The following is a 15,023-nucleotide window of genomic DNA, read 5'->3' as shown; positions in this document are numbered from 1 at the left end:
GGAGACATTTCACCACAGTCAGCCACAGCATGTCAGGCCCATCTCCTCCATCCGTACAGTACATGTCCGACTGGTCAGCTCCAAATCACCGAGAGCACAAATCAGACTAGTCAACTCCGGCCCAAATGTAGCACGCATCAGCTGGTCAACCCTGGCCCAAATGTAGCATGCATCAGACTAGTCAACTCCAGCCCAAATGTAGCATGCATCAGACTAGTCAACCCTGGCCCAAATGTAGCATGTATCAGACTAGTCAACTCCGGCCCAAATGTAGCACGCATCAGGCTGGTCAATCCTGGCCCAAATGTAGCATGCATCAAGCTGGTCAACTCCAGTCCAAATGTAGCATGCACCAGACTAGTCAACTCCAGTCCAAATGTAGCATGCATCAGACTAGTCAACTCCAGCCCAAATGTAGCATGCACCAGACTGGTCAACCCTGGCCCAAATGTAGCATGCATCAGGCTGGTCAACTCTGGCCCAAATGTAGCATGCATCAAGCTGGTCAACCCTGGCCCAAATGTAGCATGCATCAGACTAGTCAACTCTGGCCCAAATGTAGCATGCATCAGGCTGGTCAACTCTGGCCCAAATGTAGCATGCATCAAGCTGGTCAACCCTGGCCCAAATGTAGCATGCATCAGACTAGTCAACTCCGGCCCAAATGTAGCATGCATCAGGCTGGCCAACTCCAGCCCAAATGTAGCATGCATCAGACTAGTCAACCCTGGCCCAAATGTAGCATGCATCAGACTGGTCAACTCTGGCCCAAATGTAGCATGCATCAGACTAGTCAACCCTGGCCCAAATGTAGCATGCATCAGGCTGGTCAACTCTGGCCCAAATGTAGCATGCATCAGACTAGTCAACCCTGGCCCAAATGTAGCATGCATCAGACTGGTCAACTCTGGCCCAAATGTAGCATGCATCAGGCTGGTCAACTCTGGCCCAAATGTAGCACGCATCAGGCTGGTAATTCCTCAGTTAAGCACAGTACCAGTCTCATACATTTGGGGTGGAAGATTGCAACCTTCACCTGGTCCGCCCTGTTTCGACGAATGCAATCAACCTGGCGTGCACAATCAAATAAGATCAAATAGAACAAGTTGTCCCACGCCATATGCAAGAAGAAGTCTCATACATCAGCCCTGCATCAAACGCAACACAGAATCAACATAAGCAGCTATTGATCAGATACAGTACATCCAATCAGACTTGTCCAACATTTCAATATGTCTAATCAGACACTTCAACATCCAACTAGACACAACACATACATCCAAGTATCTCCATGTGTCCAACCAAGTATCTCCACTTGTCCAACCAAACATCCCATCTTCTAATGAAGCTCAAATCCAACAAGACTCCTTAATCATACATTGTGCCAATCAGACTAATCAACCATAAATTAAATGCAGCACAAATCAGACCAAACTTGCCACCATCCATAAGAGCAGAAAGGACACTAATCTCCCCAAAACCAAATGCAGAAAAGAATTCTACACATCACTCCTTAATCAAATCAAATACAAATCTGACAAATCATCCTTTAATCAAATATAGTACCAAACAGACTCATCATTTCTAGATTTAATAGAGTACTGTCCAAACAAAGCAAACCCTTAATCAAATACAGCATAATAAAACTAATCACTCTTTAATCAAAGAGAGTACCACTCAGACTAATCACCCCAGAACCTAATGCAGAACCTGTCTGAACACATACAGTATCAATGTGTAGGAAGGAACTGCAGATGTTGGTTTAAACCAAAAATTGACACAAAATGATGGAGTAACGCAGAGGTCTGAAGAAGTGTCTCGACACAAAACGTCATCCATTCCTTCTCTCCAGAAATACTGCCTGCCCCGCTGAGTTACTCCAGCATTTTGTATCTACATACAATACCACCAGGGGCGCCGAACGATTGGCAGCCCCGCCAACAGTCTGTCTGTTTTTTCTCTCTTTTTAAATTTTAGTGTGTTAAAAGTCTGTGTAAATGTTCTCTAGTTTGTTTTATGTGGGGGGAGGAGGAAGGGGTCGGGGGAAACTTTTTTTCAGTCTCTTACCCTGCGGAGATGCGATTATTTTCCGGATCGCATCTCCGGTCGCCCTGCAGCCTATCATCGATGGAGCTGGAGGCCTCCTCGGGGTGACTTGAGCCCCACCGCGGGGCGTGGATTAACATCGGAGCTGATCCCTTGCCTAGGATCGCTCCAACCACAGCCTGCGGACTTTACATTGGGAGCTCGCAGTCTCAGGAGAGACTAGTCGGGAAGCTCCAACGAGTGTTTCAACCAGCCCCGAAGCGGGGTTCGATCGCCAGAAAGGGGGAGCTGACATCCCCCCGATGCAGGAGCTGATTGCCCCGATGCGGAGTGCCCAAACGCCGCTGGCTACGGGAGTCAAGATCGTCCCGTCAACGGAGGGCTCGAGCCCCCAACCGTGGGAGAACAAAGAAAGGAAGAGATTTGAACTTTTTTTCACCTTCCATCACAGTGAGGAATGTGGAGGAGTCACTGTGGTGGATGTTCATGTTAAAATGTATTTTGTATGTTCTGTTGCTTTTTATTTGTACTGTATGAGTGACTTGGCAAATTAAATTCCTCGTATGTTGCAAAACATACTTGGCTAATATGTGATTGTGATCTCTCTCGCACTCCTTCATGAAATAAAGCATAGAGGTCATATATCACCACCTCACCAAACACAACACAACACACATCAGATGAGTAACCGGAGTAATCATCCCGTGATCAAATACAACACACACAAATGTAATCTCCCAATATCAAATAGAACAGAAAACCACATGAAACATTATTCAAATCCAACACAAATCGGGGGGTGTGAGATTGCAACCTTCACGTGGTCCACCCCGTTTCAGCAAATCCAATCAACATGGTATGTATAAACAGAAGATCAAACAGAACAACAATGCACGCCATACACAAGAAGAAGAACACAAATCGGTCTAATTGCAGTTAAATAAAACACAGCACAAATCCATCTGATCTCCCCTTAATCTAAAACAGTATCAATGTGGCAGGGTGAGCCATTTTGGTATCGAACCGTCGTTGGTCGGGCTCGAACTCTCGCGTGGACTGGGCGTGATCTGGGGCGACCAATCACGCGGTCGGGGGGCGCGGGCCATTGGAATTCAAAGGTTTGACAGTTGGAGGTTAACTCGTGTGTGTTCACGAGCGACGGCACATTAGTAGTTCACGCGCGCGTGAGCGCTTGACGGGGCTGTATCGGTTAATTATTAAACAACGCGTGGACCTCTACGCCAATTAGATTCATTATCCCAAATCAAATACACAATCAGTCAGACCCATTAATCCTAAATCAATCTGGACACTAACTGGACAAAACACTCAGGATCAAATGCAATACAAATCAGACTTGTCACTTTTAAATAAAACTTTCAGCTACAATCAACCAGACGTCTCAAACAACAGTGAAGAAATCCAATGATTTCCTGCGGCAGAGAAGGAGGCTGAAGAGATTGATGTACATTGAGGCAGCACAAACTCAATGGGCCGAAAAGCCTGTCTGAGTCACAACAGTTCTCTGAACCCATAACCATCCACATGGGTTAGCTGATGCCTTGTTGGTCGTTCAATATGGATCAGATTACCCATTCCCAATTCACATTCAATGGCAGTCACACCACGCTAAGAGTGGATCACGTTTACGTGGATCCAAGGCATACCTGGATGGATCCACAGTCAAATTAACTTCCCCGAGAGCTGCCTTCAAGCTGGCCCTTCCTCGGGCAGAAACTGCTGGAGAATTATTCTTACTTCCTGCATGTCATCGTATGACTGTTCTGAACTGTAATAATGATCTTCTGATAATCTGGAGCCAATTTTATTCTGTGGACCTTTGCCTGGTGGAAACTAGATGGCAACTGGCCAGAGCTGTTGTACAAAGGGCCTGGAGTCAGGATGAAATGGTTCTTTGTGCAGGCTAATTAACATCCAGATACCAAGATCCTGGCTGATGCTGAAATAGTCCCTAGGGCTCCAGGCAACGCGTCAATGACTTCCTCCTCTCTGGAGTTATACCCACTTCATATTGAGCTCATTTACTTTGCTCAGGTGCAACCTCTAGATCTGTGCACTCTCCCACCACCTGTCTCACCCTCACAGTATCCCTTCATTCACTTTCAGCAGTTACCCGTAGCTGGAAAAACATCCCTTGCAAAAGGAAGGATACAAAGTGCTGTAGTAACTCAGCAGCATCATCCCCAGGGAAATGACAGGGAATGTTTCAGGACAAGATCAGACTGACGAAGTCTGCAGAAGTGTCCAGAGTACTTAATTCCCTAGAACGTAGAAGCACATGAAACATAGACAGAAATCAGTCTGGTTTTGTGAATGAGAGATCTTGCCTGACGAATCTATTGGAACTGTGCAGAAGTAAAAAGCAGGATAGACAGAGGAACGTCAGTGGATGGTGTTTAAATGGAGTTTTAAAAGGCCTTTGATCAGGTGCCACAGGTGAGGCTGCTAAACAAAATAAGAACCCGTGGTATTAAAGGGAAGATACTAGCATGGATAGAAGGTTGGCTGAATGGCAGAAGGCAAAGATCGGGAATAGAGGGGGCTTTTTCTGGTTGGCTGCCAGTGACTAGCGGTCTTCCGCAAGGATCAGTGCTGGGGCCGCTAATCTTCACGTTGTATATTAATGATTTGGATGATGGAATTGATGGCTTTGTGTCCATGTTTGTGGTATGAAGATAGGTGGAGGGGCAGATGGTGTGGAGGAAGCAGGAATTCTGCAGAAGGACTTGGACAGGTTGGGAGAGTGGGCTGAGGTGGTAGATGGAATACAACGTAGCAAAGTATGTGATCAGGCATTTTTGGTAATAGGAATGAAAGTATAGGCCATATTCTAAATGGGGAGTGGATTCAGAAATCGGAGGTGCAAAGGAACTTGGTGCAAGATTCCCAAAAAGTTAATTTGCAAGTTGAATCGTTAGTAAGGAACGTAGATGCAATGTTAGCATTCATTTGGTGAGGACTAGAATATAAAAAAACAGGGATATAATACTGAGTCTTTAGATTCAGATTCAGATTCAATTTTAATTGTCATTGTCAGTGTACAGTACAGAGACAACGAAATGCATTTAGCATCTCCCTGGAAGAGCGACATAGCAAATGATTTAAATAAATAATAATAAGTGATAATAAGTGTCCGGGGGGTGGGGGGGTGATTGGCAGTCACCGAGGTACGTTGTTGAGTAGAGTGACAGCCGCCGGGAAGAAGCTGTTCCTGGACCTGCTGGTCCGGCAACGGAGAGACCTGTAGCGCCTCCCGGATGGTAGGAGGGTAAACAGTCCATGGTTGGGGTGAGAGCAGTCCTTGGCGATGCTGAGCGCCCTCCGCAGACAACGCTTGCTTTGGACAGACTCAATGGAGGGGAGCGAGGAACCGGTGATGCGTTGGGCAATTTTCACCACCCTCTGCAGTGCCTTCCGGTCGGAGACAGTGCAGTTGCCATACCATACTGTGATGCAGTTGGTAAGGATGCTCTCGATGGTGCAGCGGTAGAAGTTCACCAGGATCTGAGGAGACAGATGGACCTTCTTCAGTCTCCTCAGAAAGAAGAGACGCTGGTGAGACTTCTTGATCAGAGTTGAGGTATTGTGGGTCCAAGAGAGGTCATCGGAGATGTTGTCTCCCAGGAACCTGAAGCTAGAAACACGTTCCACCTCCGTCCCGTTAATGTGGATGGGGGTGTGCGTGCCGCCCCTTGACTTCCTGAAGTCTACAATGAGCTCCTTGGTCTTCATGGAGTTAAGGGCCAGGTTGTTGTCAGCGCACCATGCTGCTAAGCGCTGGACCTCCTCCCTATAGGCCGACTCATCGTTGTTGCTGATGAGGCCAATCACCGTTGTTCATCTGCATACTTGATGATGGTGTTAGTACCATGTACAGGTGTGCAGTCATAGGTGAAGAGGGAGTAGAGGAGGGGGCTCAGCACACAGCCCTGTGAAACGCCGGTGTTCAGGGTGAGGGTTGAAGAGGTGTGCTTGTCTAACCTAACAGACTGGGGTCTGTTGGTTAGAAAGTCCAGTATCCAGTTGCAGAGGGAGGGGTCGATGCCCAGGTTACCGAGTTTGGTGATCAGTTTAGATGGTATAATGGTGTTGAATGCTGAGCTGTAATCGATGAACAGCATTCTTACGTAAGTGTCTCTGTTGTCGAGGTGGGAGAGGGCGGAGTGAAGTGCCGTTGAGATGGCATCCTCCTTACTCCTGTTCTTGCGGTAGGCAAACTGATGGGGATCCAGTGTGGGGGGTAGGCAGCTTTTGAGGTATGCCAGGACCAGCCTCTCGAAGCACTTGGTGATGATGGGGGTAAGTGCAACTGGGCGGAAGTCGTTGAGGCTTGCCGCAGTGGAGTGTTTTGGCACTGGCACGATGGAGGTGGTTTTAAGGCACGTGGGGACAACTGCTTGGGCAAGTGACAGGTTGAAGATGTCAGTCCAGACGTCTGTCAGCTGCGCAGCACAGGCCCTGAGCACGCGCCCGGGGATGCCGTCAGGGCCAGCAGCTTTACGTGCATTAGTCCTACTCAGTGCCACGAATACGTCGTAGGGGGTGAGTGTGAGGGGTTGGTGATCGGCAGGTAGCACAGCCTTGATGGCTGTCTCTAGATTGTCCCTGTCAAAGCGGCCATAGAAGTGGTTAAGCTCCTCAAGGAAGGAGGCGTCGCTGGATGTGGGGGTGGTGTTGGAGGGTCTGTAGTCCGTGATGGCCTGGATGCCTTGCCACATGCGTCGGGGGTCGGAGTTGTTGTTGAAGTGCTCCTCAATCCTGAGCTTATGGCAGTGCTTGGCCTTCTTGATGCCCCTCTTCAGGTTAGCCCTGGCTGAACTGTAGGCTCGAGCATCGCCTGACCTGAAAGCGGTGTCCCGTGCTTTCAGCAGTAGCCTGACCTCGCTGTTCATCCATGGCTTCTGATTCGGGAATATGGTCACCTGTTTGAGGGAGGTGACACTATTGATGGTGGAGTTTATAAAGTCCAGAACAGAGGATGTGTAGGAATCAATGTCCGTGTGGGAGTCAAGGGTGGCCTGGGCTGCAAACGCCTTCCAGTCAGTGTTTCCAAAACACTGCTGAAGTGTGAAGTCCGCTTCCTCTGACCAGACTTTAACTGTCCTCACAGTTGGTTTAACCCGTCTGATGAGTGGGGAGTACTTAGGGAGCAGGAACAATGAGACGTGATCAGACTGACCAAGGTGGGGGAGGGGGATGGCTTTGTAAGCTTCAGCCATGTTGGTGTAGACTTTGTCCAGTGTCTTGTCTACTCTAGTGGGGAAGGAGACATGTTGGTGGAATTTGGGGAGTAGTCTTCAGGTTGGAGTGATTGAAGTCACCCGCAACAATGAAGGCTGCCTCGGGGTTGTGAGTCTGTTGATTGCTAATGGCAGTATGCAGCTCTTTCATTGCAAGCTTGGCATTAGCATCAGGAGGGATATAGGCTGCAGTCACAACAGTGGAGGTGAACTCTCTGGGCAGATAGAACGGTCTGCATCTAACCAAGAGTCAGACCGCATTTGGAAAATTGTGAGCAGTTTTGGGCCTCATATCCGAGAAAGGATGTACAGATATTGGCGAATGACCTCTGCGATGATTGGGTTAATGAATGATGAGCGTTTGATTAGCTCTGGCCTGTACTCACTAGTTTAGAAGGATGAGGGGGTACCTCATTGAAACTTACTGAATAGTGAAAGGCCTGGATAGAGTCAACATGGAGAGGATGTTTCCACTAGCGGGAGGGAACAGTCTCAGAATAAAAGGATGTACCTTTAGAAAGGAGATAAGGAGGAATTTCTTTAGCCAGAGGTTGGTGAATCTGTGGAATTAATTGGGTATTTTTAAAGCAGAGATTGACAGTTTCTCGACCAGTCAGGGGTTATGGATAAAAGGCAGGAGAATGGTGATAAGAGGGAAAATAGGTCAGTCATGATTGAATGGCAGAGTAGACTCGATGGGCTGAAGGGCCTAATTCTGCTCCTATGCCTTATGAGCATGACTATTATGCCCACAGCTGGGATTTTCTGTTAAACTGCAACCTTCTGTTTGTTGTGATATCTTAATCTGTGTTTGCAATTCAATATTTTATTACTTTTGAAGAAACATCACAAGAAACCTTTTGAAAATGTATTTCCTTTTGACAGCGCGACTTTGGTCACAAGTACACATTTGGAAGGTTACATCTTTAACATCAAAACCTAGTCTCACCTGAATAAAAGAGTAGATGTTGTTTTATCCGCAGCAGATCATTGCTACCAGTTGATTTCCAACAGCTACCTTCCACTCAGACTGAGCCCGTTACTGGCCTGCAGTGCTGCTAATACCCAGGCTGCTCATTGAACACATCTCCAGTCCTCAAATAATTGAATTGAATTCCTTTATTGTCATTCAGACCTTACGGTCTGAACGAAATTTCGTGCCTGCAGTCATACATACAATCAAACAATAATAAACAACAATAAACACAAATTAACATCCACCACAGTGTATCCTCCAAGCACCTCCTTACTGTGGTGGAGGCAAAAATCTTAGGGCTGCAGTCTCTTCCCTCCTCTTCTCCCTCTGCGCTGAGGCGATTCCCCACCGGGCGATGGCACAAACAGTCCCGCGGCTCACCGAACCCCGTAAACGGGCTGGCTCAAACACCGCGGCCCGGGGGTGGTCGAAGCTGCCGCCCTCCAGTCCAGCGGACGCAGCCACCGGCCCGCGGCTGAACCCCGGACTCAGGTCACCGCCACCAGAACGCCGTCCCAGCCACCGGAGCACTGTTCCAGCCCCGAACCGGATCGCCCTCACGTGAGTGCCGTTCCTCCCTTGAGCTGGGCCGCTCCGACGGGAGTGCCATTCCTCCCTTGAGCTGGGCCGCTCCGACGGGAGCGCCATTCCACCCTCGGGATGGGCCGCTCCGACGGGAGCGCCACAGCCCCTCACGAGAGAGTCTCAGCCCCTCGCCAGGCCGCCCTCACGGGAGCGTCATAGCCCCTCACGGGAGCACCGTTCCAGCCCCGAGCTGGGCCGCCCTCACGGGAGCGAGCACAGGGTGAGTCCTGACCGGCTGCCTCCGGAGTCTCGAGGTCGCCAGTTCCGCCATTAGGCCTCAGCGCAGACGGAGGCAGAGAAGGGGGATACGACAAAAAAGTCGCATTCCCCAAAAGGGAGAGACAGCAAACCCCGTTTCAACCCCCCCCCCCCCCCACATAAACACAACCTAAAAAACAAAATCTTAACTAGACAAAACGAAAAAAGACGACACAAAAAAGTAAAGACAAATGGACTGCAGGCGAGCCGCAGCCGTTCACCAGCGCCGCCACTTCCGGATCTGGTTTTCTGGTTTTCAACAACCCAAAAAATACAGGCATCATGCGTAGGAAGGAACTGCAGATGCTGGTTTATACCAAAGATAGACACAGTGCTGGAGTAACTCAGTTGGTCAGGCAGCATCTCTGGAGAAAAAGAATAGATGATGCTTCAGGTCAGATGCACCGTGCTAAGGAAGGGGGAACTTGAGACCTTGTTGTTTCTGACTGCAGTCCACTGCATCTGTCACCTCCTGGGGAAGTGGTGCTTCAGGTCAGGGCCAGGCTTCGCTGTTGGGTGCTGTGGAGGGCCAGGCTGTCGGCCATACTGTCGGGTATTCCCTGAGGTCAAGCTGTCGGCCCGGTCGGGCCTGGTCAGGCCTCTCTGTCAGGCCGCGGTGCCCAAGGACAGGCTGTCAGCCTGGGTTGGGCCTTGCTGTCAGGCCGTGCTGTCGAGTATTCCCTGAGGTCAAGCTGTCGGCCCTGGTCAGGCCTCTCTGTCAGGCCCCGGTGCCCAAGGGCAGGCTGTCAGCCTGGGTTGGGCCTTGCTGTCAGAGCATGGTGTTGTCGCTCCCTGTGGTCAGGCCCTTTGTACAGTCGGCCCACGGGGACGGATCATGAGGCCGTCATTCCCACGTCTTTGGGTTGGGCCTTCAAGGCCGAGAAGCTGCCAGCCTGTCCCATAGTTGTTGGCCGCGGCTCCAGTTATTTCAAGATGAGTTTTATGAGTGAGGTTAAACCTGACCCTCCCACGTCCCATGTCCTTTGAATCCAGGACCTCAGTTGCCAATGTGATTAGCGTTACAGATGTGGAGACAGCAAGGGAAGGGGTGTGGGAGGCAGAGGCAGCAACTTCACATCATGGGACAGACTTTGAAAATCTCAGAACATCTCAATCAGAAATGTAACTTCGAAAAGCCCATCAAAGGACTTGTTGAGTCTGAAGACCTAAAACGTCCTCCTGACCCGCTGAGTGGCCACCAATGGTACTCCAGCACTTTGTGTCCTTTTTTTTGTACACAGCATCTGCAGTTCCTTGTTTCCTCATTCTTCAAAGGACTCGTTCCACATGAACATTGGAGAGGCTGACTGTGAATATTCTGTAATACCTTGCATTCTGTACATAATTGTAATGGACAGAATTCTGACCCATTCTATTTATTTGGCCTCAATTACTCTACAGTGGGAACTCAATAAAGAAGGCATCCGGTGAATTTAACTGGCGGGTGCAGAGTTGTGAATGTTCAGTCTGAATGTTTGCAGCCTTATCTTTACTCGGTATCTTGCCTGAGTCAGACTGTTGTTATTTCTATTTTGGTGACAATGAATGAAGCCCGCACTCCACGGGGACACGAGAGAGCTTTGAATTAATCACTCACTACAAAAGGCAATGGTCCAAATCAATTTAGCGATACTGGAGAGAGGGGAGAGATAAACAGCTTCAACCTTTTAATAAGAATGTTCAGATCCTTCACTTCCACAGGTCAGATGATGGGTAATTGACTGAATTTATGCAGGATCATCGCTGGTCACAGTCATTTGAAGAACAATGCGTTTTACTGATGATTGCAATGGACAGAAGTCAGGCTCCCAACATTAGTATCAACAAATGGAAACGAATGGCTTCAACAAATAAAGTCCACACGCACAGACACACACTCACATATGTACAGTCACATACACACACACACATATGAACACACTCACATTCACAGTCGCACACACTAACATGCATTTACATACACTCTCATACATGCACATTTGCACAAACACACACTCTCATGCACACACACACTCTCAAACACACACTCCCACCCTCATGCATACACACTCTCACTCACACACCCATGCACATACACTTATGCACACACTCATGCGCATACTCAAACACACTCAAACACACATTCTCACACATTCTCACACTCACCCATTCTCACTCACGCACTCTCTCTCTCACTCACACACTTTCACGCTAACACATTTTCAAACATACGCTCTCATACACACACACACTCACACTCACACACATACACAAACACTCACACACACACACTCACACTCACACACATACACAAACACTCACACACATACACAAACACTCACACACACTCACTCAGTCACTCACTCTGACACATACACTCAAACACACACTCACACTCACACTCACACAGACTTTCACACACTCACACTCACACTCACTCTCACCTGGCCCTCTCTGGGACTACATCCAGAGGTCATGTTGCTGCTCTCTGACTCTCAGGCACTGAGGAAGGAGCCAGATCTTGGCCAGAATAGGCGATGAGAGCGCCTCGCTGCCATGACCATGAGGTTCCTCGGGCAACGGTCCAGCGGAGATGTGAAGGTGCTGACCACACGACCCCACACTCGCACAGGGAGGACCAGAGGCAATTAGACATCTCCCCCCTGGAGCAGGTCTGCTGAAACCTGGCCTATCACCGCTCCTGCCCAGTGCAGCAAGGAGTCAGACCAGTCTTGCACTGGCCAGAGGACGGATGTCCCTGGAAAACTGCAAGTCTTGCAAACCGATGCTGCAGCTTTACACACACCACCTCCTTGCAGGGCTGTGCCAACTGAAGCCACGATACTTTCAGAAAAGCAAGTTTTATTTAAAACAACAATAGATTGAAAGTTTCCAAAAATCTGATCGATGTTTAGGAAACACAACTGTAAAGGTTTATATGAATAGTGCACATACAAATAGAACTGTGCAGTAGTACACTCGCTCAGGAACCAGTTTAAATGTGTAAACATCCTACAAGGCTGGGCTTTTGCTGAACTAAACCAGCAGAAAGCAGAGCCACGAAAAAAACACCAGTTAATGTTTGTAATTAATGAAAAATTAAGTCCTGCAAACAATGAAGCGAATGAAGTGATGAAAAGACACAAGCTCCAGCTCAATGCATGATATTGTCGCCTGCTCATGACATCACACTGATGACAATGACACATGGCTCTTCACATTTTCCTCAATTCTACCGCAAATAAAATAAAAACCGTGTTTGGTTTTGTTATAAATAAGCAGTGGCCACCTTTAGAGGCAACCACTTTGCGAAGGGGACAATGTCTTCCCCCTGGGAAAGGACCCTCATTAAACCGGTAAAACCCCATTTCTAGTTCATTTCACCGGCATAGACAGACAGACAGTCGGAGCTGAAGGGAACAGCTTGAGATCATTGTTTAACGGAGTACAAAGCAACAGCGAGATGAGATCACACTGAGCTTGCACGGCTTAGATAGATGCAAGATAGAAGCCACACTTTCAAACCACAATCCAGATTATTGTTTAATGTGGACAACAAGCATTGATTGTGGGGAAGAGAAGCACATGCCCGTTACCTGTAATGGATCCAGTCTGAGAGATGCCTAGAACTCATCATCAACATCAGCTGTCGGCTGTTCAGCACAAAGGCCTGTGACCTGAAGTAGTGATCCCACGGTCCGGCTACTGGAGGACATCTGCCCCGATTCAAGCATCATCCAGCCAGCACTGCTCAAAATCTTCAACTTCACAGCCAGCGCCAGGTACTCACACACACACACACACACACACACACACACAGGCAGAGAGAGAGAGAGGGTGAGCTGGGAGTCGACAAGCCACACCTTCAGCAGCCGTTCCTTACACTGTGGAAGCACACACACTGACACTGTCTCTGTCTCTCCCTCTCCCCTCTCCCCCCCCCTCTCTCTCTCTCTCCACCTCTCTCTCTCGCTCTCTCTCTCTCTGTTCCCAGCAAGCAATCTGCACAGCCAAACGCTCAGATAATACACAAATGAACAAAACAAGCTTTGCTGCAATTCAAATCCAGCCAGCTTTGATGTCTGAGAAGCTTTTTGTTAGATTATGCCTATGCATCCCCAGAAAATATTCCTTTGTTATATCAAAATATGAATTAATTTCAGGTGAGTCATTCATCCACATGGAAACTGAGGCAGAATGTTGCTACAGAGAGCATCAATAAATATACTTTGATCTCCTGGGATGTTTTATATTTAAAAGCAGGAAAAATCTGCAATAAAGTGACTGTATATCTCCTAATATTATTTCTCATTCATATGTATTGTTTATTTTTTCATTGTAAGCATCACACACCAAAATAACTAGATGTAGCAATTCCAATTGAGTATAGAGTATTGACTAATAGAGTAAAATTCTTCAAGGATATTTTATGTTACAAATTACAAGTATTTAGAACAGACAGAGCACGCACATAATGAGATGGTTCTTCAAATAAAACGGAAATAAATATTCTCTAAAGATCTTAAGGCACTGTACATGCACCTGCACTTCTTGTGAGCAAGTGATTCTAACCCATCGGTTGGACAAGTGTAAAGTGAGCGGTTTATTGATAGCAGCCTGGAAGTTGCACCATTTAAAATAGATGGAAATGATAAAACAACGGCTAACAATGCCGCACAATATCATAACAAAGCACAGGATGTATAATGAACCAGTGAGGAAGAATTAATGGGACCAGGAATGAATCTGAAGAAAAGGCTACCAAATAATATAAGACATAGAACATAGAACAGCACAGCACAGGAACAGGCCCTTCGGCCCACAATGTCTGTGCCGAACATGATGCCAAGTTAAACTAATCTAGGGGACACAGTACAGGAGGTAACAGTGAGGGCTTTGATGAACATATTGAAGATGTATAGGGAGGTTATGATGACTAAAGTGTAGAGGGGAGAGGTGGACAGAGGTGGGAGAAATCTTAAAGCAGACAATGAAGGAATGGTAGAGAATGGTAGACTAATATTTCTGGTCCCAGTGAGATAAATAAGCTTCAAAGATGGTGTAAACTTCTATGTTTGGTCTTGGGTGAGATGTTTGATAAAAGAATGGCAACAGATTCTCAAACCAATGATCTCTCTATTTACCAGTCACTGCAACAACTTTCCCATGGCAAGGGAACGATATTCATTTAACTGCAAGGGCATCTAGAAATATGAATCAGGTTCAAGCAGAGTATGTCGTATGTTTTGAAAATTGGCTGCAGGAAGAGGCCATTTAGCCCGTCAAACCTGTCCCCAGCTCTCTACAGGGACTACACAGTGGACAACCATTGCCCAATCCATCTCCATTGCATCAATTGTCTCACCAGAAAGGCAATGATAAGTAATCTACCATCATCTTGATCTGTTCAATGATATCAGACTAATACTCACTCAAGATGAACTCAAAGTGCTGGGGTAACTCAGTGGGCCAGGCAGCATCTCTGGAGAACTTAGATAGGTGACGTTTCAGGTCAGGACCCCTCTTCACAATTTAAGAAGGGTCCCAACCAGAAACGTCAACCATCCTTTTTCTCCAGAGATGCTGCCTGACCCACTGAGTTACTCCAGCACTTTCTGTCTATCTTTGGTAAATACCAGCATTTGCAGTTCCTTCCTACACTAATACTCACCCACTTTTATGATGTAACGGTTAAAACCATTACCATAAATCTATGCACATACACAAAATTCTGCTAAAGATGACATCTCAAATTGGTAGAGAAAATGGTGGAAATGTTCAGCTGAAATGTCAGCTTCTGTGGAGGGAGAAACAGATAACGTTACAGGTGACTGAGCTTCTGATATAGCGTCACAAGTTACGATGAGAAATTTGGGCAGCCGCTGATGAAATGGTGCTGAAAGTCTGAGCAACACGGT

General features: G+C 47.5%; 1 protein-coding gene across 2 annotated transcripts in view; it reads right to left on the bottom strand.

Moving 5' to 3' along the window:
- LOC116984358 (tubby protein homolog) overlaps nt 1-13,028 on the bottom strand; it is a 66,977-nt gene extending 53,949 nt beyond the window's left edge. The window contains exon 1 of one of the 2 annotated variants that reach the window (XM_033038511.1): nt 12,702-13,028. In XM_033038511.1, coding sequence (XP_032894402.1) covers nt 12,702-12,748 — 47 coding nt within the window. In that variant the 5' untranslated portion in view covers nt 12,749-13,028. The remainder of the gene's footprint in view (nt 1-12,701) is intronic. The other variant, XM_033038512.1, reaches the window with a different exon arrangement.
- Nucleotides 13,029-15,023: the final 1,995 nt, after the last annotated feature.

The sequence above is a fragment of the Amblyraja radiata genome, chromosome 20, assembly GCF_010909765.2.
Source record: "Amblyraja radiata isolate CabotCenter1 chromosome 20, sAmbRad1.1.pri, whole genome shotgun sequence".
Lineage (NCBI taxonomy): Eukaryota > Metazoa > Chordata > Chondrichthyes > Rajiformes > Rajidae > Amblyraja > Amblyraja radiata.
This window is presented reverse-complemented; position numbering and strand designations above follow the sequence as displayed.